At 44.5% G+C, this 23,004-nt stretch overlaps 1 protein-coding gene across 2 annotated transcripts in view; it reads right to left on the reverse strand.

Annotated features, from left to right (window-relative positions):
• Nucleotides 1–916: 916 nt before the first annotated feature.
• The window catches only part of pogzb (pogo transposable element derived with ZNF domain b), a 30,438-nt gene continuing 8,350 nt past the window's right edge, over nucleotides 917–23,004 (reverse strand). The window contains exons 10-20 of one of the 2 annotated variants that reach the window (XR_006010708.1): nucleotides 22,152–22,252; nucleotides 21,927–22,073; nucleotides 21,667–21,801; nucleotides 21,326–21,528; nucleotides 21,109–21,258; nucleotides 18,365–18,424; nucleotides 18,156–18,268; nucleotides 16,343–17,989; nucleotides 16,234–16,270; nucleotides 1,830–4,993; nucleotides 917–1,738 (exon numbers count right to left, since the gene is read on the reverse strand). Coding sequence is in view for 1 of the 2 variants with exons in the window: in XM_041987708.1 (XP_041843642.1) it covers nucleotides 2,953–4,993; nucleotides 16,234–16,270; nucleotides 16,343–17,989; nucleotides 18,156–18,268; nucleotides 18,365–18,424; nucleotides 21,109–21,258; nucleotides 21,326–21,528; nucleotides 21,667–21,801; nucleotides 21,927–22,073; nucleotides 22,152–22,252 (4,634 nt within the window). In the remaining variant the exon portion in view is untranslated. The other variant, XM_041987708.1, reaches the window with a different exon arrangement.

The following is a 23,004-nucleotide window of genomic DNA, read 5'->3' on the forward strand; positions in this document are numbered from 1 at the left end:
TGAACCTAAATAAAATCATCTCATTCTGTCCACCAGTATTTTAACTCATATGCTCCAGGTTAAATATCCAGGTGGTGGACCAGCGGATTCCAGCGTCCACATGGACTCAGGCAGCAGTTTTCTCCCAGGACACATCTCTTCTTTTCTTTCCTTCTTCCCAGAATACGCTGCTATGAGCACGTCTCGCTCTGATGAGGGAGAACTGGCGGCTTTCTGTTAGCGGTTGCCATGGTGACTCCAGGTCTTTTTACTGTGGTTTCTAGCCCTGGATACAAACTCAGAAAGAGTTCTTCCTCCCTCAGAGTTTCCTCAGGTTGGCGGTTTGTGGGAGGACGATTCTTTTACACAGTCTATGGAGAACAAAGCGCCAGCAAACATCACGATGAGGAGCGAAGATGATTCACACACAGGAAGCTGCTATGCTTTGCAATGCTAATGCTAAGTTCTCGCGCTAATTTAGGTTAGCATAAAATAGAGTGTAAACAAAACCATGGGGAGTTGCATATGATTGGTTAAGGAACCAGGAAGAAGGAAAGAGCTACACAAACTCTTACTTTGAAAGGAAAAATCTTGACAAAAACATTGTTAATGTAGAGAGAAAGATTATTTATAGGAAAGCTTCCTTTTATCTCTCACAACAAATGAGAACATTTTAATTATTTTTACAGAAAAAATCCTAATTCAGCCTTTAATTGTTGGAACATCCTAATGGTCCACAAGCGCCCCCTGGTGGTCCACGGGCGACCTGCAAAGCCACATGACTAGAAGAACCACCTGCTGGATGTCCAACGTCCTCCTTTGTTTCTGGGAAGCTTCATTAGAATTCAAGGTGTTGCACAGCTATGACATCATGCTATGACATCACACTGTTACATTAAAGTGCATGTCAGCGCATGTGAGACAAAAGGAGACAGCAAAATTAAAAAGGTTTTTATTTCTCAGGATGTCGCGTTTTCTCTCATCTTCATCTGCACAGTTACAACAAAAACAGGAAGAATTAATCATCATCATCAGGTCATGTGACTTATTTAACTGCCATGTTTCAGACATCATGCTCCAGACCAGCCAATCAGCTTCTAGACTTTAGCATCAGATGTATTTAAGTGGACTAATTCCAGATCTCAGACCGGAGTTCCAGTATCCTGGTCCTTCATTCAGACAATGATGGAGGACCAGGATGTAGTGCAGCTTGGAAACAACCAGGGCCTCATTTCTAAAGCTGGCGTGGGAACAACGCAATTTAAATGGCAATTCCTACCCCCACGGCAACTCTGACCCTGATGTACGAATAAAATCTGGGAAACCTGGAAACTGGAAACCAGAATAAAATGAAGGAGATGATGAGGTGGAGAGTCTGCTGCCAACATTCACCAGTCAGTAAAAGAAGATGTGAGAAGGAAGCTTTGGTCATTTATTCTGAGGTCCAGCAGGGGGACAGACTGGAGGTCTAGAAGTGATGCAACGCTGATAAAAACACACTAGAGGTGGATTTCCTTTATTAATCTATTTATTCTTACACAATCCTTTTATAATTGTCCCAGTTTCTGTCCAGCCAGTCTCCATTTCCCACAGCTTCATGTCCACCTGGTTAACAGCGGTGATGGTTCCCTCTGCACCTGCAGGACTTCCTCTGAGGACACGGCTGCTGGGTGGAGTCTCTGGCCTCACCCTCTCCACCCACAGTTGCAGCCCCACCCACCCAGTTGCAGCCCCACCCACCCAGCTGGAACACCAGGAACTAGAAAGAAATATTATTTACCACTAAATAAACTGCTACCAGTCTCAGATGTATGTACATATTTATACATTAAAACAAACGACTACATTACCGCCATCATTACTGTCATCTAGCAGCTTTTCTCCACAACCATCTACTGTGGGCTGCAGCGTCTCGCCAAAGACCCGACTGGAAGGTTTTACTGTTCACCCCTCTGTGGTTCGAACTTCCATCTCCTGCATGACAGACGGATGTTTTACCGACTGATATCCATCTGTACGATCCGACTCCTCTGGTGATGACAGCGTCTCCACCTGCTGCCACTATTCTGTCTTTCTGACACCAGTAACGTCCACGCCGTGTCCACCAGTTACACATTTTTACCTTTTCCAACGTGGTCCATCAGGATCTCTGTCTCACACCCCGAAAAATTCCACTTCTTCCCTCTTTTTCCCTCCCGAGCCACCATGGAAATGATGTGATGAATATGTATTACAGGCGTCCACCTGACCTTTTATAGCCACCAAGGCGACCCTCCCCTGCACCGCTTTAGAGTTAGTTCTAGTTTATAAACGGAAACAGGTGGAGGACGTGCGTGTGCACGCTTTGATAAATCTGAAGGTAAAAGTGCGCCGCAGACGCCGCCTGTAGTTTGCTTTGCTACGCTCAGGTTGATAAATGAGGCTCCAGGTGATGACCAGGTGATGACCAGGTGATGACCAGGTGATGACCAGGTGAGCACCTTGTGGCCTCTGAACTTTTTCCAACTTCAAACCTTCCTTTTGATCTTTACTATGTAGCTCCGCCAACATTTGCCTGCTTAGAAAGCTGGTTGTGGACTCTGATTGGCTGATCTGGAGGCGGAGCTTCAACTTAATCACAGAAAACTAGATTCAATCCCCAGAAATACAACTTGGATCAAACCTCCACCATCAGAGGACTGGCAGGACCACCAGGGTCTGACCTGCCGACTATAAGACAACGCATCATGTGACTGTAAAACACCGCCAGTCTGGTTTCTATGACAACAGTTCCAGCAGGTGGAGCTCAGATCAAACTGAAAATCTTTACTGTCTGATTTCAGAGTCCAGTTTCATCCAGGTTCTGGTCCAGCTGAGTCCATAACTTCTTTACGTGGACTCAGAATGATCAATAAAGTCTCAGAAAACCACACAAGGCCTAAATGTCCTAAAAGACATCTTTTTGAGACAATTACGACCTTCATCATTGTCTGCTCAGCTCTCGTCCATCCTGTCGTCGTCTTCATCAGCCTCCACACCTTCAGCCCGACTCTTCGTTATCTTCCACTCGTCCCCGACTTCCTCCCCGATCACGATTCGGGTCTCTCGTCTTTCTTTGCTGTCCTCTTCTGTCTCCTTGTCTTCCTCCTCACTGTCCTCCTCAATCTTCTCTTCCTCCTTCCTGTCTATTGCCCTAGATTCCTCCTTCCTGTCCTCTTCTGTCCTCTTTCTTTCCTCCTTCATGTCATCCTCTATCTCCTTCTCATCCTCCGTCCTGTCCTCCTCTGTCGTTTCTCCCTGCCTTCTGTCTTCCTCTCTTCTCTTAGTTTCCTCTGTCCTGTCTTCTTTCTCTCCACTGTCCTCCATGTTCTCATCCCTGTCATTTATTGTCATCTTTCCTTCCTTGTCCTTGTCCCCTGGCCTACCTTCATCATTAGTGTCCATCCTATCCTCGGCCATCTCTGCTCTGTCCTTTCTCGTCTCCTCTACTTCCATCCCTTCATCTTTGGTGTCCTGTTCTTCCTCTCCATGTTGTCCATCCTCTGTCTCGTCTTCGTCCTCCAGTTCTAGGACATCAGGTGAGTCCATTTCTGTTGCTTCCGCTCCCAGGAGGATCTCTGTGATGTTCTTGAGGAGTTCTGACTGGATGTCCTCTGGTTTCCGAGCCGTTTGGTCCTTGGACGTCTGAGTGGACGCCGGCAGGATGCCCGTTAGGTGGAAGGACTGCTTCAGGAGGCGGGGCAGCTGGTTGAGGCGTGTCAGCGCCTCCACCAGCCAGTCAACCAGCAGCTGGGTCACGTTTGCTTGGAGCTGGTGTGGGGCCGTCTCGTCCAGCTCCGGTGGATTTCTGGCGGTGAACCGGGACCAGCGAGACAACAGGAAGCGCTGCAGCGCTGGTTTCAGGCCGACCTCCAGAGGTTGAAGGCAGAAGGAGCAGCCTGCAGGGATCACCGATGGGAGGCTGCGTGATCCACTGATGGAGGCAAGAAACTGATCTCCCAAGTGTTCCCGGTGTCTGTCCAAGACCAGCATGGACTTCCTGGGCTGATCCAGAACAGACAGATGCTGCAGCCAAACCTTGGAGGTCCAGAGATCCAGCGTGTCCTCCACTGACAGACCCTCGGGATTGGGCTGCAGCAGGACGAAGTCCGGCAGGACTTTGACTGGCAGTGGTCTGGACGTCAGCACCAGAGACGGCAGCATGGAGCCATCAGCCAGCGCCGCCAGGTAGACCGTCACCAGAGGCACCGACCCCGTTAGCTCCAGGGCTTCTGAACTGCGATGCCTGTCCTGAGCTAGCCTCAGGTCCACAAACAGACACAGTTCGTCCATCGCGCCAACAGAGGCGTCCGTCAATTGGTGCACCTGGAAGATTCTCTGAGTAAACTCCCGGAAGGATCTGACCTTGGCCTCCAGAAAAGGAGGCGGGCTGTAGGCCAGGGGAGCGGCTCTGGCGACGGTCCGCACGCCAAGTCGATGCTGCAGCAGGAAGTTCACCGCCCAGTCGTAGGAGATGCGGAAGGAGTCACTGAAAGCTCCCTTCTTCTTCAGCATGGAGGCTTTATGGAAGAGGTTGGTCTCCGTGATCGGAAGCTGCTGTTCTCGCATGGACAGCACCCAGGAAACCAAGCGCTCCGAGCCGCCGCCGACCTTCTGCTCCGGATCCGTTTGCTTCAAACGTCTCCGGGCCTCCTTGAGCCAAGACCGGATGAGCCGAGTCTCTGTTGAAAAGACACGCGATGCCTGGCGGAGTCCATCACACAGAGCAAACAGGCCAATCCTCAGCTGGCGGACCGACAGGAAGTCCTCACGCTCTTTACAACCGGACAACATGGCTGCCGGCTGGACATGGCCGTTGGTCGTCGATGGCGACCCAGACGTTGGATGTTTATCCTCTGTGACGAATTCTTCTTTCACGATTTCAGCTTTTTCTAAATCATCGAGGTCGTCCAGTTTCTCATCATCAGAAAAGTCCTCGACGGGACCCATCGCCTCGTCTACGCTGTCCGAAACCTCGATCACCTCCATGGCTCCGCTGCAGAGGACGACAACCGGAGGAAGATGACACAAAAACTTCCAAAAAGAATGACACAAAACAGAGATGTGGTTCACATGTCTGAAACTAGAGGTGTGGAAACGTTCGTAGATTTATCGCGATGTGGACGAATCAGAACCGGAGTACAAATGTTAAACAATTTATTATTAAATCGTTAACCCTTAAAACTCCACGAAATTTTTTCTATTTCTGCTCCACCAGATTTATGATCTAACCCAGTCTGTAGCAGCTTTTCATCCCAGTATAAACCAGTCTGTAGCATCTTTTAATCCCAGTATAAACCAGTCTGTAACAGCTTTTAATCCCAGTATAAACCAGTCTGTAACAGCTTTTAATCCCAGTATAAACCAGTCTGTAGCAGCTTTTAATCCCAGTATAAACCAGTCTGTAGAAGCTTTTAATCCCAGTATAAACCAGTCTGTAACAGCTTTTAATCCCAGTATAAACCAGTCTGTAACAGCTTTTAATCCCAGTATAAACCAGTCTGTAGCAGCTTTTCATCCCAGTATAAACCAGTCTGTAGCATCTTTTAATCCCAGTATAAACTAGTCTGTAACAGCTTTTAATCCAAGTATAAACTAGTCTGTAACAGCTTTTAATCCAAGTATAAACCAGTCTGTAACAGCTTTTAATCCCAGCATAAACCAGTCTGTAACAGCTTTAAATCCCTGTATAAACCAGTCTGTAACAGCTTTTAATCCCAGTATAAACTAGTCTGTAACAGCTTTTAATCCCAGCATAAACCAGTCTGTAGCATCTTTTAATCCCAGTATAAACCAGTCTGTAACAGCTTTTAATCCCAGTATAAACCAGTCTGTAACAGCTTTTAATCCCAGTATAAACCAGTCTGTAGCAGCTTTTAATCCCAGTATAAACCAGTCTGTAACAGCTTTTAATCCCAGCATAAACCAGTCTGTAGCATCTTTTAATCCCAGTATAAACCAGTCTGTAGCAGCTTTTAATCCCAGTATAAACCAGTCTGTAGCAGTTTTTAATCCCAGTATAAACCAGTGTGTAGCAGCTTTTAATCCCAGTATAAACCAGTCTGTAGCAGCTTTTAATCCCAGCATAAACCAGTCTGTAGCAGCTTTTAATCCCAGCATAAACCAGTCTGTAGCAGCTTTTAATCCCAGTATAAACCAGTCTGTAACAGCTTTTAATCCCAGTAGGAACCAGTCTGTAACAGCTTTTAATCCCTGTATAAACCAGTCTGTAGCAGCTTTTAATCCCAGTATAAACCAGTCTGTAACAGCTTTTAATCCCAGTATAAACTAGTCTGTAACAGCTTTTAATCCCAGTATAAAGCAGTCTGTAACAGCTTTTAATCCCAGCATAAACCAGTCTGTAGCATCTTTTAATCCCAGTATAAACCAGTCTGTAGCAGCTTTTAATCCCAGTATAAACCAGTGTGTAGCAGCTTTTAATCCCAGTATAAACCAGTGTGTAGCAGCTTTTAATCCCAGCATAAACCAGTCTGTAGCAGCTTTTAATCCCAGCATAAACCAGTCTGCAACAGCTTTTAATCCCAGTATAAACCAGTCTGTAGCAGCTTTTAATCCCAGTATAAACCAGTCTGTAGCAGCTTTTAATCCCAGTATAAACCAGTCTGTAACAGCTTTTAATCCCAGTAGGAACCAGTCTGTAACAGCTTTTAATCCCTGTATAAACCAGTCTGTAGCAGCTTTTAATCCCAGTATAAACCAGTCTGTAACAGCTTTTAATCCCAGTATAAACTAGTCTGTAACAGCTTTTAATCCCAGTATAAACCAGTCTGTAACAGCTTTTAATCCCAGTATAAACCAGTCTGTAGCATCTTTTAATCCCAGTATAAACCAGTCTGTAGCAGCTTTTAATCCCAGTATAAACCAGTCTGTAACAGCTTTTAATCCCAGCATAAACCAGTCTGTAGCAGCTTTTAATCCCAGCATAAACCAGTCTGTAGCAGCTTTTAATCCCAACATAAACCAGTCTGTAACAGCTTTTAATCCCAGTATAAACCAGTCTGTAACAGCTTTTAATCCCAGTATAAACCAGTCTGTAACAGCTTTTAATCCCAGTATAAACCAGTCTGTAGCATCTTTTAATCCCAGTATAAACCAGTCTGTAACAGCTTTTAATCCCAGTATGAACCAGTCTGTAGCAGCTTTTAATCCCAGTATAAACCAGTCTGTAACAGCTTTTAATCCCAGTAGGAACCAGTCTGTAACAGCTTTTAATCCCAGTATAAACTAGTGTGTAGCAGCTTTTAATCCCAGCATAAACCAGTCTGTAGCAGCTTTTAATCCCAGCATAAACCAGTCTGCAACAGCTTTTAATCCCAGTATAAACCAGTCTGTAGCAGCTTTTAATCCCAGTATAAACCAGTCTGTAGCATCTTTTAATCCCAGTATAAACCAGTCTGTAACAGCTTTTAATCCCAGTAGGAACCAGTCTGTAGCAGCTTTTAATCCCAGTATAAACCAGTCTGTAACAGCTTTTAATCCCAGTATAAACTAGTCTGTAACAGCTTTTAATCCCAGTATAAACCAGTGTGTAGCAGCTTTTAATCCCAGTATAAACCAGTGTGTAGCATCTTTTAATCCCAGTATAAACCAGTCTGTAGCAGCTTTTAATCCCAGCATAAACCAGTCTGCAACAGCTTTTAATCCCAGTATAAACCAGTCTGTAGCAGTTTTTAATCCCAGTATAAACCAGTCTGTAGCAGCTTCTAATCCCAGTATAAACCAGTCTGTAACAGCTTTTAATCCCAGTAGGAACCAGTCTGTAACAGCTTTTAATCCCTGTATAAACCAGTCTGTAGCAGCTTTTAATCCCAGTATAAACCAGTCTGTAACAGCTTTTAATCCCAGTATAAACTAGTCTGTAACAGCTTTTAATCCCAGTATAAACCAGTCTGTAACAGCTTTTAATCCCAGTATAAACCAGTCTGTAGCATCTTTTAATCCCAGTATAAACCAGTCTGTAGCAGCTTTTAATCCCAGTATAAACCAGTCTGTAACAGCTTTTAATCCCAGTATAAACCAGTCTGTAGCAGCTTTTAATCCCAGCATAAACCAGTCTGTAGCAGCTTTTAATCCCAACATAAACCAGTCTGTAACAGCTTTTAATCCCAGTATAAACCAGTCTGTAACAGCTTTTAATCCCAGTATAAACCAGTCTGTAACAGCTTTTAATCCCAGTATAAACCAGTCTGTAGCATCTTTTAATCCCAGTATAAACCAGTCTGTAACAGCTTTTAATCCCAGTATGAACCAGTCTGTAGCAGCTTTTAATCCCAGTATAAACCAGTCTGTAACAGCTTTTAATCCCAGTAGGAACCAGTCAGTAACAGCTTTTAATCCCAGTATAAACCAGTCTGTAGCAGCTTTTAATCCCAGTATAAACCAGTCTGTAGCAGCTTTTAATCCCAGTATAAACCAGTCTGTAGCAGCTTTTAATCCCAGTATAAACCAGTCTGTAACAGCTTTTAATCCCAGTAGGAACCAGTCTGTAACAGCTTTTAATCCCTGTATAAACCAGTCTGTAGCAGCTTTTAATCCCAGTATAAACCAGTCTGTAACAGCTTTTAATCCCAGTATAAACTAGTCTGTAACAGCTTTTAATCCCAGTATAAACCAGTCTGTAACAGCTTTTAATCCCAGTATAAACCAGTCTGTAGCATCTTTTAATCCCAGTATAAACCAGTCTGTAGCAGCTTTTAATCCCAGTATAAACCAGTCTGTAACAGCTTTTAATCCCAGTATAAACCAGTCTGTAACAGCTTTTAATCCCAGCATAAACCAGTCTGTAGCAGCTTTTAATCCCAACATAAACCAGTCTGTAACAGCTTTTAATCCCAGTATAAACCAGTCTGTAACAGCTTTTAATCCCAGTATAAACCAGTCTGTAACAGCTTTTAATCCCAGTATAAACCAGTCTGTAGCATCTTTTAATCCCAGTATAAACCAGTCTGTAACAGCTTTTAATCCCAGTATGAACCAGTCTGTAGCAGCTTTTAATCCCAGTATAAACCAGTCTGTAACAGCTTTTAATCCCAGTAGGAACCAGTCAGTAACAGCTTTTAATCCCAGTATAAACCAGTCTGTAGCAGCTTTTAATCCCAGTATAAACCAGTCTGTAGCAGCTTTTAATCCCAGTATAAACCAGTCTGTAGCAGCTTTTAATCCCAGTATAAACCAGTCTGTAGCAGCTTTTAATCCCAGCATAAACCAGTCTGTAACAGCTTTTAATCCCAGTATAAACCAGTCTGTAACAGCTTTAAATCCCAGTATAAACCAGTCTGTAACAGCTTTTAATCCCAGTATAAACCAGTCTGTAGCATCTTTTAATCCCAGTATAAACCAGTCTGTAGCAGCTTTTAATCCCAGTATAAACCAGTCTGTAACAGCTTTTAATCCCAGTATAAACTAGTCTGTAACAGCTTTTAATCCCAGTATAAACTAGTCTGTAACAGCTTTTAATCCCAGTATAAACCAGTCTGTAACAGCTTTTAATCCCAGCATAAACCAGTCTGTAGCATCTTTTAATCCCAGTATAAACCAGTCTGTAGCAGCTTTTAATCCCAGTATAAACCAGTCTGTAGCAGCTTTTAATCCCAGTATAAACCAGTGTGTAGCAGCTTTTAATCCCAGTATAAACCAGTCTGTAGCAGCTTTTAATCCCAGCATAAACCAGTCTGTAGCAGCTTTTAATCCCAGCATAAACCAGTCTGTAGCAGCTTTTAATCCCAGTATAAACCAGTCTGTAACAGCTTTTAATCCCAGTAGGAACAAGTCTGTAACAGCTTTTAATCCCTGTATAAACCAGTCTGTAGCAGCTTTTAATCCCAGTATAAACCAGTCTGTAACAGCTTTTAATCCCAGTAGGAACCAGTCTGTAACAGCTTTTAATCCCTGTATAAACCAGTCTGTAGCAGCTTTTAATCCCAGTATAAACCAGTCTGTAACAGCTTTTAATCCCAGTATAAACTAGTCTGTAACAGCTTTTAATCCCAGTATAAACCAGTCTGTAACAGCTTTTAATCCCAGTATAAACCAGTCTGTAGCATCTTTTAATCCCAGTATAAACCAGTCTGTAGCAGCTTTTAATCCCAGTATAAACCAGTCTGTAACAGCTTTTAATCCCAGCATAAACCAGTCTGTAGCAGCTTTTAATCCCAGCATAAACCAGTCTGTAGCAGCTTTTAATCCCAACATAAACCAGTCTGTAACAGCTTTTAATCCCAGTATAAACCAGTCTGTAACAGCTTTTAATCCCAGTATAAACCAGTCTGTAACAGCTTTTAATCCCAGTATAAACCAGTCTGTAGCATCTTTTAATCCCAGTATAAACCAGTCTGTAACAGCTTTTAATCCCAGTATGAACCAGTCTGTAGCAGCTTTTAATCCCAGTATAAACCAGTCTGTAACAGCTTTTAATCCCAGCATAAACCAGTCTGTAACAGCTTTTAATCCCAGTATAAACCAGTCTGTAACAGCTTTTAATCCCAGTATAAACCAGTCTGTAACAGCTTTTAATCCCAGTATAAACTAGTCTGTAACAGCTTTTAATCCCAGTATAAACCAGTCTGTAACAGCTTTTAATCCCAGTATAAACCAGTCTGTAGCATCTTTTAATCCCAGTATAAACCAGTCTGTAGCAGCTTTTAATCCCAGTATAAACCAGTCTGTAACAGCTTTTAATCCCAGTATAAACCAGTCTGTAGCAGCTTTTAATCCCAGCATAAACCAGTCTGTAGCAGCTTTTAATCCCAACATAAACCAGTCTGTAACAGCTTTTAATCCCAGTATAAACCAGTCTGTAACAGCTTTTAATCCCAGTATAAACCAGTCTGTAACAGCTTTTAATCCCAGTATAAACCAGTCTGTAGCATCTTTTAATCCCAGTATAAACCAGTCTGTAACAGCTTTTAATCCCAGTATGAACCAGTCTGTAGCAGCTTTTAATCCCAGTATAAACCAGTCTGTAACAGCTTTTAATCCCAGTAGGAACCAGTCTGTAACAGCTTTTAATCCCAGTATAAACCAGTCTGTAGCAGCTTTTAATCCCAGTATAAACCAGTCTGTAGCAGCTTTTAATCCCAGTATAAACCAGTCTGTAGCAGCTTTTCATCCCAACATAAACCAGTCTGTAACAGCTTTTAATCCCAGTATAAACCAGTCTGTAACAGCTTTTAATCCCAGTATAAACCAGTCTGTAACAGCTTTTAATCCCAGTATAAACCAGTCTGTAGCATCTTTTAATCCCAGTATAAACCAGTCTGTAACAGCTTTTAATCCCAGTATGAACCAGTCTGTAGCAGCTTATAATCCCAGTATAAACCAGTCTGTAACAGCTTTTAATCCCAGTAGGAACCAGTCTGTAACAGCTTTTAATCCCAGTATAAACCAGTCTGTAACAGCTTTTAATCCCAGTATAAACCAGTCTGTAGCAGCTTTTAATCCCAGCATAAACCAGTCTGTAGCAGCTTTTAATCCCAACATAAACCAGTCTGTAACAGCTTTTAATCCCAGTATAAACCAGTCTGTAACAGCTTTTAATCCCAGTATAAACCAGTCTGTAACAGCTTTTAATCCCAGTATAAACCAGTCTGTAGCATCTTTTAATCCCAGTATAAACCAGTCTGTAACAGCTTTTAATCCCAGTATGAACCAGTCTGTAGCAGCTTTTAATCCCAGTATAAACCAGTCTGTAACAGCTTTTAATCCCAGTAGGAACCAGTCAGTAACAGCTTTTAATCCCAGTATAAACCAGTCTGTAGCAGCTTTTAATCCCAGTATAAACCAGTCTGTAGCAGCTTTTAATCCCAGTATAAACCAGTGTGTAGCAGCTTTTAATCCCAGTATAAACCAGTCTGTAACAGCTTTTAATCCCAGTAGGAACCAGTCTGTAACAGCTTTTAATCCCTGTATAAACCAGTCTGTAGCAGCTTTTAATCACAGTATAAACCAGTCTGTAACAGCTTTTAATCCCAGTATAAACTAGTCTGTAACAGCTTTTAATCCCAGTATAAACCAGTCTGTAACAGCTTTTAATCCCAGTATAAACCAGTCTGTAGCATCTTTTAATCCCAGTATAAACCAGTCTGTAGCAGCTTTTAATCCCAGTATAAACCAGTCTGTAACAGCTTTTAATCCCAGTATAAACCAGTCTGTAACAGCTTTTAATCCCAGCATAAACCAGTCTGTAGCAGCTTTTAATCCCAACATAAACCAGTCTGTAACAGCTTTTAATCCCAGTATAAACCAGTCTGTAACAGCTTTTAATCCCAGTATAAACCAGTCTGTAACAGCTTTTAATCCCAGTATAAACCAGTCTGTAGCATCTTTTAATCCCAGTATAAACCAGTCTGTAACAGCTTTTAATCCCAGTATGAACCAGTCTGTAGCAGCTTTTAATCCCAGTATAAACCAGTCTGTAACAGCTTTTAATCCCAGTAGGAACCAGTCAGTAACAGCTTTTAATCCCAGTATAAACCAGTCTGTAGCAGCTTTTAATCCCAGTATAAACCAGTCTGTAGCAGCTTTTAATCCCAGTATAAACCAGTCTGTAGCAGCTTTTAATCCCAGTATAAACCAGTCTGTAGCAGCTTTTAATCCCAGCATAAACCAGTCTGTAACAGCTTTTAATCCCAGTATAAACCAGTCTGTAACAGCTTTAAATCCCAGTATAAACCAGTCTGTAACAGCTTTTAATCCCAGTATAAACCAGTCTGTAGCATCTTTTAATCCCAGTATAAACCAGTCTGTAGCAGCTTTTAATCCCAGTATAAACCAGTCTGTAACAGCTTTTAATCCCAGTATAAACTAGTCTGTAACAGCTTTTAATCCCAGTATAAACTAGTCTGTAACAGCTTTTAATCCCAGTATAAACCAGTCTGTAACAGCTTTTAATCCCAGCATAAACCAGTCTGTAGCATCTTTTAATCCCAGTATAAACCAGTCTGTAGCAGCTTTTAATCCCAGTATAAACCAGTCTGTAGCAGCTTTTAATCCCAGTATAAACCAGTGTGTAGCAGCTTTTAATCCCAGTATAAACCAGTCTGTAGCAGCTTTTAATCCCAGCATAAACCAGTCTGTAGCAGCTTTTAATCCCAGCATAAACCAGTCTGTAGCAGCTTTTAATCCCAGTATAAACCAGTCTGTAACAGCTTTTAATCCCAGTAGGAACAAGTCTGTAACAGCTTTTAATCCCTGTATAAACCAGTCTGTAGCAGCTTTTAATCCCAGTATAAACCAGTCTGTAACAGCTTTTAATCCCAGTAGGAACCAGTCTGTAACAGCTTTTAATCCCTGTATAAACCAGTCTGTAGCAGCTTTTAATCCCAGTATAAACCAGTCTGTAACAGCTTTTAATCCCAGTATAAACCAGTCTGTAACAGCTTTTAATCCCAGTATAAACCAGTCTGTAACAGCTTTTAATCCCAGTATAAACCAGTCTGTAGCATCTTTTAATCCCAGTATAAACCAGTCTGTAGCAGCTTTTAATCCCAGTATAAACCAGTCTGTAACAGCTTTTAATCCCAGCATAAACCAGTCTGTAGCAGCTTTTAATCCCAGCATAAACCAGTCTGTAGCAGCTTTTAATCCCAACATAAACCAGTCTGTAACAGCTTTTAATCCCAGTATAAACCAGTCTGTAACAGCTTTTAATCCCAGTATAAACCAGTCTGTAACAGCTTTTAATCCCAGTATAAACCAGTCTGTAGCATCTTTTAATCCCAGTATAAACCAGTCTGTAACAGCTTTTAATCCCAGTATGAACCAGTCTGTAGCAGCTTTTAATCCCAGTATAAACCAGTCTGTAACAGCTTTTAATCCCAGCATAAACCAGTCTGTAACAGCTTTTAATCCCAGTATAAACCAGTCTGTAACAGCTTTTAATCCCAGTATAAACCAGTCTGTAACAGCTTTTAATCCCAGTATAAACTAGTCTGTAACAGCTTTTAATCCCAGTATAAACCAGTCTGTAACAGCTTTTAATCCCAGTATAAACCAGTCTGTAGCATCTTTTAATCCCAGTATAAACCAGTCTGTAGCAGCTTTTAATCCCAGTATAAACCAGTCTGTAACAGCTTTTAATCCCAGTATAAACCAGTCTGTAGCAGCTTTTAATCCCAGCATAAACCAGTCTGTAGCAGCTTTTAATCCCAACATAAACCAGTCTGTAACAGCTTTTAATCCCAGTATAAACCAGTCTGTAACAGCTTTAATCCCAGTATAAACCAGTCTGTAACAGCTTTTAATCCCAGTATAAACCAGTCTGTAGCATCTTTTAATCCCAGTATAAACCAGTCTGTAACAGCTTTTAATCCCAGTATGAACCAGTCTGTAGCAGCTTTTAATCCCAGTATAAACCAGTCTGTAACAGCTTTTAATCCCAGTAGGAACCAGTCTGTAACAGCTTTTAATCCCAGTATAAACCAGTCTGTAGCAGCTTTTAATCCCAGTATAAACCAGTCTGTAGCAGCTTTTAATCCCAGTATAAACCAGTCTGTAGCAGCTTTTCATCCCAACATAAACCAGTCTGTAACAGCTTTTAATCCCAGTATAAACCAGTCTGTAACAGCTTTTAATCCCAGTATAAACCAGTCTGTAACAGCTTTTAATCCCAGTATAAACCAGTCTGTAGCATCTTTTAATCCCAGTATAAACCAGTCTGTAACAGCTTTTAATCCCAGTATGAACCAGTCTGTAGCAGCTTATAATCCCAGTATAAACCAGTCTGTAACAGCTTTTAATCCCAGTAGGAACCAGTCTGTAACAGCTTTTAATCCCTGTATAAACCAGTCTGTAGCAGCTTTTAATCCCAGTATAAACCAGTCTGTAGCAGCTTTTAATCCCAGTATAAACCAGTGTGTAGCAGCTTTTAATCCCAGTATAAACCAGTGTGTAACAGCTTTTAATCCCAGTATAAACCAGTGTGTAACAGCTGTCAGATTGGGAGGTAAAATGATGTAAAATGAATGTATGAATAGATTTAGCAGCATAAAGGTCGACCAGAAGAAGAAAACAGAATTTATTACTAACAGAACTTTGTAGAAATAACACACAGATCAACAGAGACCAAACCTTTTCTCATCTCATTGTTCTCTCAAGTCTTGGCTTTCAGGAGAAAAAATATCTTTGGCTGCTCCTGATTGGACGTTACTGTCAATCTAAGCTCTCTGATTGGTGGAAAGTCTGACAGGAAGTGGCTTCATCATCATGTCCAGGTCTAAATAGAGGTCTCTTAGCAACATAGTAGTGATGGTGATGTTTTTATGGTGAAATGTGATAAATAATGCTGTTATCATGGATCATTGTGGATTTACCAGATAGAGTCTCTGAATAAAACTACATTTAGTGGCTGGATTGTAAACCTGGACGGGATAGAAATGTCTGGAAAACCTCCGTAGATGGTAAGTGGCATTTATAAAGCGCTTTACATCATACATCACATTCACACAGATGGCGGAAGCTGCCATGCAAAGTGCTCAACCAAAGACCCTTTAAGAGCAATTAGGGGTTCGGTGTCTTGCTCAGGGACACCTCGACATGAGTTCGAACTGGCAACCTGCAGGCTACAATATGACCACTCTACCCACTAAGCAATCACCTAAAGGGTAGCTATCCATCACAGTTTCCTCCACAGAGCTGCACAGTACGGCTCCTGGTGGAGGAGGTGGTGGACCTCGGGGAGTCCTTCTGGAAATTGTTAAATATTTCTTTGGTTATTAGCTGGTGAATGAAATAAACTTTTATATTTTACACAGAGCTACACACTCGGGGACCTGCTGGAGTTTCAAGGGTTAATTAATGACACTATGTTGAGGAGCGCCAAAGGGGAACTAGAAATGATGGCAGCTTGTTGCCTGGACCGTCTGAGGCATGCACACGTCAGATACGACATCCTCGGCATTAAACACTAGCGAGTGGAAGAACTTCGGCTTCCTTTGCTCGGAAAGTCGGATTCGTTTGGGAGGTGTGAACGAGCTCGCATCTAGATCAAAGAAGCAGACTCTGGCCCGGTCTTAGTTCGCTTCAAGTGAACCTGATCCCGCATCGACCAATAGATGAACCACTTTCCTTTGTTGGTTGTCATGACGAAAATGACCAACTATGTTTCATGTTCCCGCTAAGCAGAAGTAGTCACACGAGGAAAAATGCATGAATCGTCGTCCGTCGTAACTGTGAAGATTCCCACCGCTGGTCCAATCACATTGTAGAAAACACACCTACCTTATTCTGTCCTTGACGAATCCAACTTTTGTAGATCCTGTAAAAACAGAACCAGACGGGTAAGTGTTGATCTCAGTAACGAGCCGGCTGATGTACTGTGTGAGCTGACCTTTGTTGAGCGGCGACAGGCCATGGTATTCCCAGAAGCAGCTGGGATGCTTGCAGAGGTTGGCCTTGCAGGTGACACAGCCGTACACGCTCTCCCGACGGACGTTCTTCAGGCTGCAGTTCTTGCACCTCTTGGAGATGCTGCTGATCTTTCCCATGCGGTGTCTCTGTTTGACGGGCTCCTCCGGCATCTCGCCCCTCACCCCGCGGGAGCTGGCAATCTCCACATTCTCAAAGTGTTTCTGGGCACACTTGGCGAGTTGGTTGCCCAGACGCTTGCGGAAGTTGACCTGGGTGAAGAGACCATCCTGCACCCAGGCGGGGGGGTTCTCCTTGCGGCTCTCGCGCAGCACGATGAAGGCGTTGACGATGCTCAGGTTGACCAGGAACCAGAACAGGTTGCGCCAGTGTCGGTCCTGGGGGATTCCCCCCAGAGGGTTACAGGCCAGCAGCTGCTTGCAGATATCGACCCCCCGCATGTTCTCCTGCAGGAGGCGGAAGGCCATGGGCCGGCTGATGGGGTCAAGCTCACCCACTTTGGATAGAGACCGCCTCCAAACAGTATCAGCTTCACCTGGAGCTGCGTTCGTGGACAGGCAGCCCATCTCCTTGCTGTCCTTCCAGCGTGTCGCCAACAGGGGGCCAAACTGCCTCTGCTGGAAGTCCCCGGGTTTCTCCAGCTGACCCTCTTCCCAGAGCTCTCTGGGCAGGATGGGGTTGGGTGGAGGGAAGGAGCTGGAGGCATAGATGCCCTGACCCAGAAGTTTCTGCATCAGTGGGATGGAAGTCAGGGAGTTTGCCAGGTAGAGCTGGTGGTGTTTGTCCTCCAGGCCCTTCACCAGCTCTGGCACCACACCGAAGCCTGGGTCCTGGCCCACATTCTCACCCAACTGGATGAAGAAGCGGTGGCAGTAGCCTGATTTGGAGTCACAGAGCAGCCACACCTGGGGCTGGGTCCTCGGGTTGGCCTTGGTGCGGGAGCTCTCCTCCTCCAGGCTGGGCAGCACGGCCCGGTCGATGGTCAGGCAACAGTTCGGCTGGTAGGCACTCCACATGGCTCCACCCAGGATGTCCAGCATAGGCCTGAAGATGTGCAGCGAGTCGCTGTGCTTACCAGTGCTACGGTAGTCATTGGTGATGAAGCTCCCCATCCGGATGTTGTCGGCTATCTGCTTGAAGCGTTTGAGGCTCATGGCTCGGTAGAAGGTGTAGCTGTTGTCGAAGTGGTTCCAGGACCAGTAGTGGGATGGATCAGGCAGGTTATGGATCCCCATCAGGATGACCAGGCCAATGAAACCTTTGATCTCATGGGAGGTGACGGGGACCCAGTCCGAGGGGCAGGAACCCAGGAAACGGGAGGTCTTGGCGTGGGCGTTGGTCTCCCTGGTGATCAGGTCTACGAGGGCGGTGGGGAAGAGCAGGCTGAAGAAGTCGATGGCATCGCTGTTCTTAGACAGACTGTGGTGGGGTCCACAAGACCAGGTGAAGGGGAGGATGGAGAACTGGGTGTCAGTGCTCTCTGACGGATGTTTCCAACAACTGGCCGACCTCCAGGACTGGTCCATTAAGTTCTGGTTCTGGTCTGGTTCCTTGAGGTCTGTAGATGGCTGGACGCTGTGGCAGAACTGGACATCAGGTTCGATGAAGGCTGAAAAGTCACACAGAAAAAAGACCAGTTTCAGACAGACAGACAGACCACCAATTCAGTTTCAGGAGATTCACTGGATCCCTGTCCAGATAAAGACCTGGATTCTGGTTGATCCAGGTCAGATCCGGAATGTGGGTCTCCATCAGTCTGTGTGGTGCAGACTTACTCTGCGTCCAGCAGGTGGCGCTGTGATGCTCCGGGTTCATCAGCAGGTGGTTGGCCATCTGATCAGCTGACTGCGGCCTGAAGTCGCACTGAGAGCAGCGCAGCAGGAACACACTGCGCGCGCGCACACACACACACACACACACACACACCCGGTCAGCAGTGCACAAACCCATCAGCAGGTATTGATCAGTGATTACTGGTTCTCACCAGGGAGGAGGCAGTCTGTGCAGAGGGACGACTTTATCTGTGGAGCGAGAGACGTGGTGGCTGCAACGACACGACATCGTTGGTCACGTGATCAGTCAGCTGATCAATCATTCAAAATTGGGTGCAGGTATTACAACCGATGTGTGTACTAGCAGTAGTAGACGCAGGAGTAGCAGCTACTGTAGTACTGAGTGTAGTAGTGTGTAGTATCGTGTAGTGGTGAATGTAGTTGTGTGTGGTAGCGTGTCATAGTGTGTAGTAGCATGTAATAGTGTGTAGTAGCGTGTAGTAGTGTGTAGTAGTGTGTAGTAGTGTGTGGTAGTGTGTAGTAGAGTGTAGTAGTGTGTAGTAGAGTGTAGTAGAGTGTAGTAGTGTGTAGTAGAGTGTAGTAGTGTGTAGTAGAGTGTAGTAGAGTGTAGTAGTGTGTAGTAGAGTGTAGTAGAGTGTAGTAGTGTGTAGTAGAGTGTAGTAGTGTGTAGTAGTGTGTAGTAGTGTGTAGTAGTGTGTGGTAGTGTGTAGTAGAGTGTAGTAGTGTGTAGTAGAGTGTAGTAGAGTGTAGTAGAGTGTAGTAGTGTGTAGTAGTGTGTAGTAGAGTGCAGTAGTGTGTAGTAGTGTGTAGTAGAGTGTAGTAGTGTGTGGTAGTGTGTAGTAGAGTGTAGTAGTGTGTAGTAGTGTGTAGTAGAGTGTAGTAGAGTGTAGTAGTGAGAAGTAGTGTGTAGTAGAGTGTAGTAGAGTGTAGTAGAGTGTAGTAGTGTGTAGTAGTGTGTAGTAGAGTGTAGTAGTGTGTAGTAGTGTGTAGTAGTGTGTGGTAGTGTGTAGTAGAGTGTAGTAGTGTGTAGTAGAGTGTAGTAGAGTGTAGTAGTGTGTAGTAGTGTGTAGTAGAGTGTAGTAGTGTGTAGTAGAGTGTAGTAGTGTGTGGTAGTGTGTAGTAGAGTGTAGTAGTGTGTAGTAGTGTGTAGTAGAGTGTAGTAGAGTGTAGTAGAGTGTAGTAGAGTGTAGTAGTGTGTAGTAGTGTGTAGTAGAGTGTAGTAGTGTGTAGTAGTGTGTAGTAGTGTGTAGTACTCAGTCAGGGTTGGTCCAGTCAGTTCGGTGAGTTACTGCTTGAGTTTCTGTCTTGGTTTCGGGTTATTGTTTACATCGCTGGTGTGGGCTCTGTCGTTAGCACCTTCTCTCTACAACCAGTGGAGGCCGTGACGCGAGCCCACTGGTTACTGCTCAGGTAAAGCAGATAGAGGCGGTTTCAGCCGGTTTCAGTCAAGCAAAGTGAGGTCAGCTGTGTCAGCTCCAGGTATTTTACCACACATGGTGCACGTCGGGTTAAAACCACAAAGGGTAAAGACCTGCAAGTCTACCTGCGCGAGTCCACCGAGCAAGGGCACGAGCTTAAACCTCCTCACAACCATATTAACGCACAATGTGCTTCAAACCATCCCTGTCAGACATGGTACAGACCCATAGACACCACAATCCACAAAACCCATCCTTTCTAATGGCATGCATGTCGGCCACACCCTCTGTTACCTTCGGTCTCTGGAACTGTCAGTCTGCAGTGAACAAAACAGAATTTATCAGTTCATTGATAAATCTCTCAGACATTCAGGTCCTAGCCCTGACTGAAACCTGGATCCGTCCAGAAAACACAGCTACACCAGCTGCCCTTTCTGTCGATGCAGAATTTACCCAAACAACGGGCGGGAGGTGGAACGGGCTTTCTTATTTCTACAAAGTGGAACTTTACCTCTCCGTCCTATGGCTACCTGCTCATCACCTGAGTAAAGGTCTCTACACCATCACTGCATACATTCTGGTCATTTACCGCCTCCGGGTGGCAGTATAGATGAGTTTGTCTCTGAAATGGACATGATTCTCTCTGACATTCCTGATGATGGCACACCACTAATTGTCATGGGAGACATTGACAACCACAGCGACTGACTTTCTGGCTCTCACCTACTCTTTCAATCTCAAACTGGTTCAGACTCCTCCAACACACAAAGCTGGTAATACTCTTGACTTGGTACTGACCAGAAACTGCTCCACAGCCCACCTGTCCGTCACCCCGCTGCACCTCTCAGACCACTTCCTGGTTAAATTCTCTGTCTTCCTTCCTCATGTCACTCAAGAGGCTCCAAAAATGGTGTCCTACCGCAGAAACCTGAGATCCCTCAGACCTACACAGCTGTCTGATGAGGTTTACACATCAGTAGCTAGACTCTTCTCCTCTGTTGTTCCCCGGTGGTGGAACCATCTACCAAACTCCGTCCGATCCGCAGAGTCCTTATCCACTTTTAAAAGCAAGCTAAAGACTCAGTTGTTTAAGGAGCATTTCCACACTTAGCTTAACTCTTCTACTCAGAATGAGGTAGAAAGATTTGTCCAGATCTTTGGTTCAACCAGGTACTGAAGAAGCTGCGTGGACTTACGCCCAAGATGATGTTTGATGAAATCGTCGTCTTAGATTTAAACAAAATGACTTACAAAAAACTAAAAAAAAAAAAAAAAAAAGATACACACTGCCTCTAGCACTACATGACAGCACCTGGTCCACCAGGACTCCAGCAGTCTGACTACAACTTAATGATGACGTCCATCTTGTTTGAATTCTTGCTTGTGTTGTTCTTACTTTCAAATGTAAGTCGCTTTGGATAAAAGCGTCTGATAAATGTGTAATAGCACGTAGTAGCATGTAGTATGTGTAGTATGTGCAGTAGCGTGTAGTACATGTAGTAGCGTGTAGTACTGACTGGATCATGTGGGCGGCGTAGGCCCGGGAGCAGCAGCTGCTGTAGGGACATAAGAGACAGTGGACGTGAGTCGGGTAGTGGGCGGATACATCTGAGGCATCGGTTCCACACTCCAGACAGACCAGGCGGTCTCCATCCCCACAGGCTGTCCTGAAGGAGACGAGACGGTCAAAACAGAAGTCACCACCTGGTTCTGTCTCACCTGTAGTTAGCTCACCTGCTGACGTGGTCTCTACGACCTGAACCCCTCTTGGTCGGGGATCTGGGGGATCTGGGGACTGAGGGACTCTTATGGACCAGAGGTTTCTGAGCGTCTGTCTTTATTTTGATTGGCTGAATGATGGAAGTGGGGCTCTGGAGAAGACGACTCCCTGCTGATGTCATTGGAGGTTTTAGTTTCCCATAGGTCCTGACGGTCACCTGGAGACATACTAACCAATTAGCTGAGAAGGTGGAGCCTGCTGTTACCAAAACACCTAAGGAGCTGGAATTAAGAGTCAGTGGGTGGGGCAGGGCCTAACATAGAACGGGCAGGGCCTAACAATGGGTGGGACTCACCTTGGACCCTGGCGGCAGTCCTTCAAGCTTAGCCGGTCTCCGGAAGCTGCGGTGGTTTTCCAGTTTGTGCTGCATTTTGTCCTTCAGGAAGACGAACTGGAGACGACACCTGTTACAGTGGAATGCCTGATTTGCCTGAGAGACACCAGGAGAAGATGGGGAGGGGACACAGGTAGAAGAAACAGATTAATCTGACTCTTCAACAAATTCTCAACAAATTCACCTGATTACACTCTTCAAGTGTGTGAGCTTATAGTTACCTGGTGTTTGAGCAGGTGCTGCTGGTAGCTAGCAGGGTTTCTGGTGACTTTCAGACAGAAGACACAGAGAAGGAAGCGAGACTCTCTGTGGAAGCTGGCGAAGTGCTGCAGGACGTCTGAGTAGAAGGACGAGCGATACGAACACACCTGTAAATAGAGGAGCACAGATGAGGTATCACACCTGAGAAACGTCAGAGGCAGAGCCTAGTGGTTGAGGAAACTCACCTGGCACACGTACGGCATCTCCCCTGGTTTGTGGTTGGACTTCATGTGGTTCAGGAAGGCTGGCTCGTTCTCAAACGCCCACTCACAGATCCGACACATGCCTGACAGAACAGCACACATTTATTCTGCTGTTCTTTTAAAATAATAAAAACATCCTGTTAGAACTCACATAGTCTATTTAACAGCTTATTAGCTCTAACATTAGCAGCTAACGCTACGACTGCGAGCGCTAACATTAGCAGCTAACGCTACGACTGCGAGCGCTAACATTAGCAGCTAACGCTACGACTGCGAGCGCTAACATTAGCAGCTAATGCTAAAACTGCGAGCGCTAACATTAGCAGCTAACGCTACGACTGCGAGCGCTAACATTAGCAGCTAATGCTAAAACTGCGAGCGCTAACATTAGCAGCTAATGCTAAAGGCAGATTTATACTCGCGCAGAGTCTGTGTAACTGCTGTAGGCGCTGCATAGCTCCGCAGAAGCCCGGTGCGCACCTCTTCCAGACCTGGCGTGCACCTCTGCTATGTGGAGGTAGTCCATTGTGATTGGTCAGTTTGGGATCACGTGTAGCCGGATATCTTGAGCTTCTTGCTGAATTTGAGTGGTAACCCCCGTTTTTAAAAACATTAACCAGTGGATCAAATTGATGAGCGGCTGATCAAGTTATTTCTTTTTCTTCCACAAGCTAATAAAGACACGGACCCACACTGAACGCCATTATTGTTTGAAAACAGGAAATACCCACTGAACAGAAGTAAACCATCAAAAAAGTTTTACCGGCTGATACCCCCCTGCTCCCATCTTCAGGTTAGGAGAAACCAAAAACAGGAGAAAAAAAAAGAAACAAAA

Source organism: Melanotaenia boesemani, chromosome 6 (assembly GCF_017639745.1).
Source record: "Melanotaenia boesemani isolate fMelBoe1 chromosome 6, fMelBoe1.pri, whole genome shotgun sequence".
Classification (NCBI taxonomy): Eukaryota; Metazoa; Chordata; class Actinopteri; order Atheriniformes; family Melanotaeniidae; genus Melanotaenia; species Melanotaenia boesemani.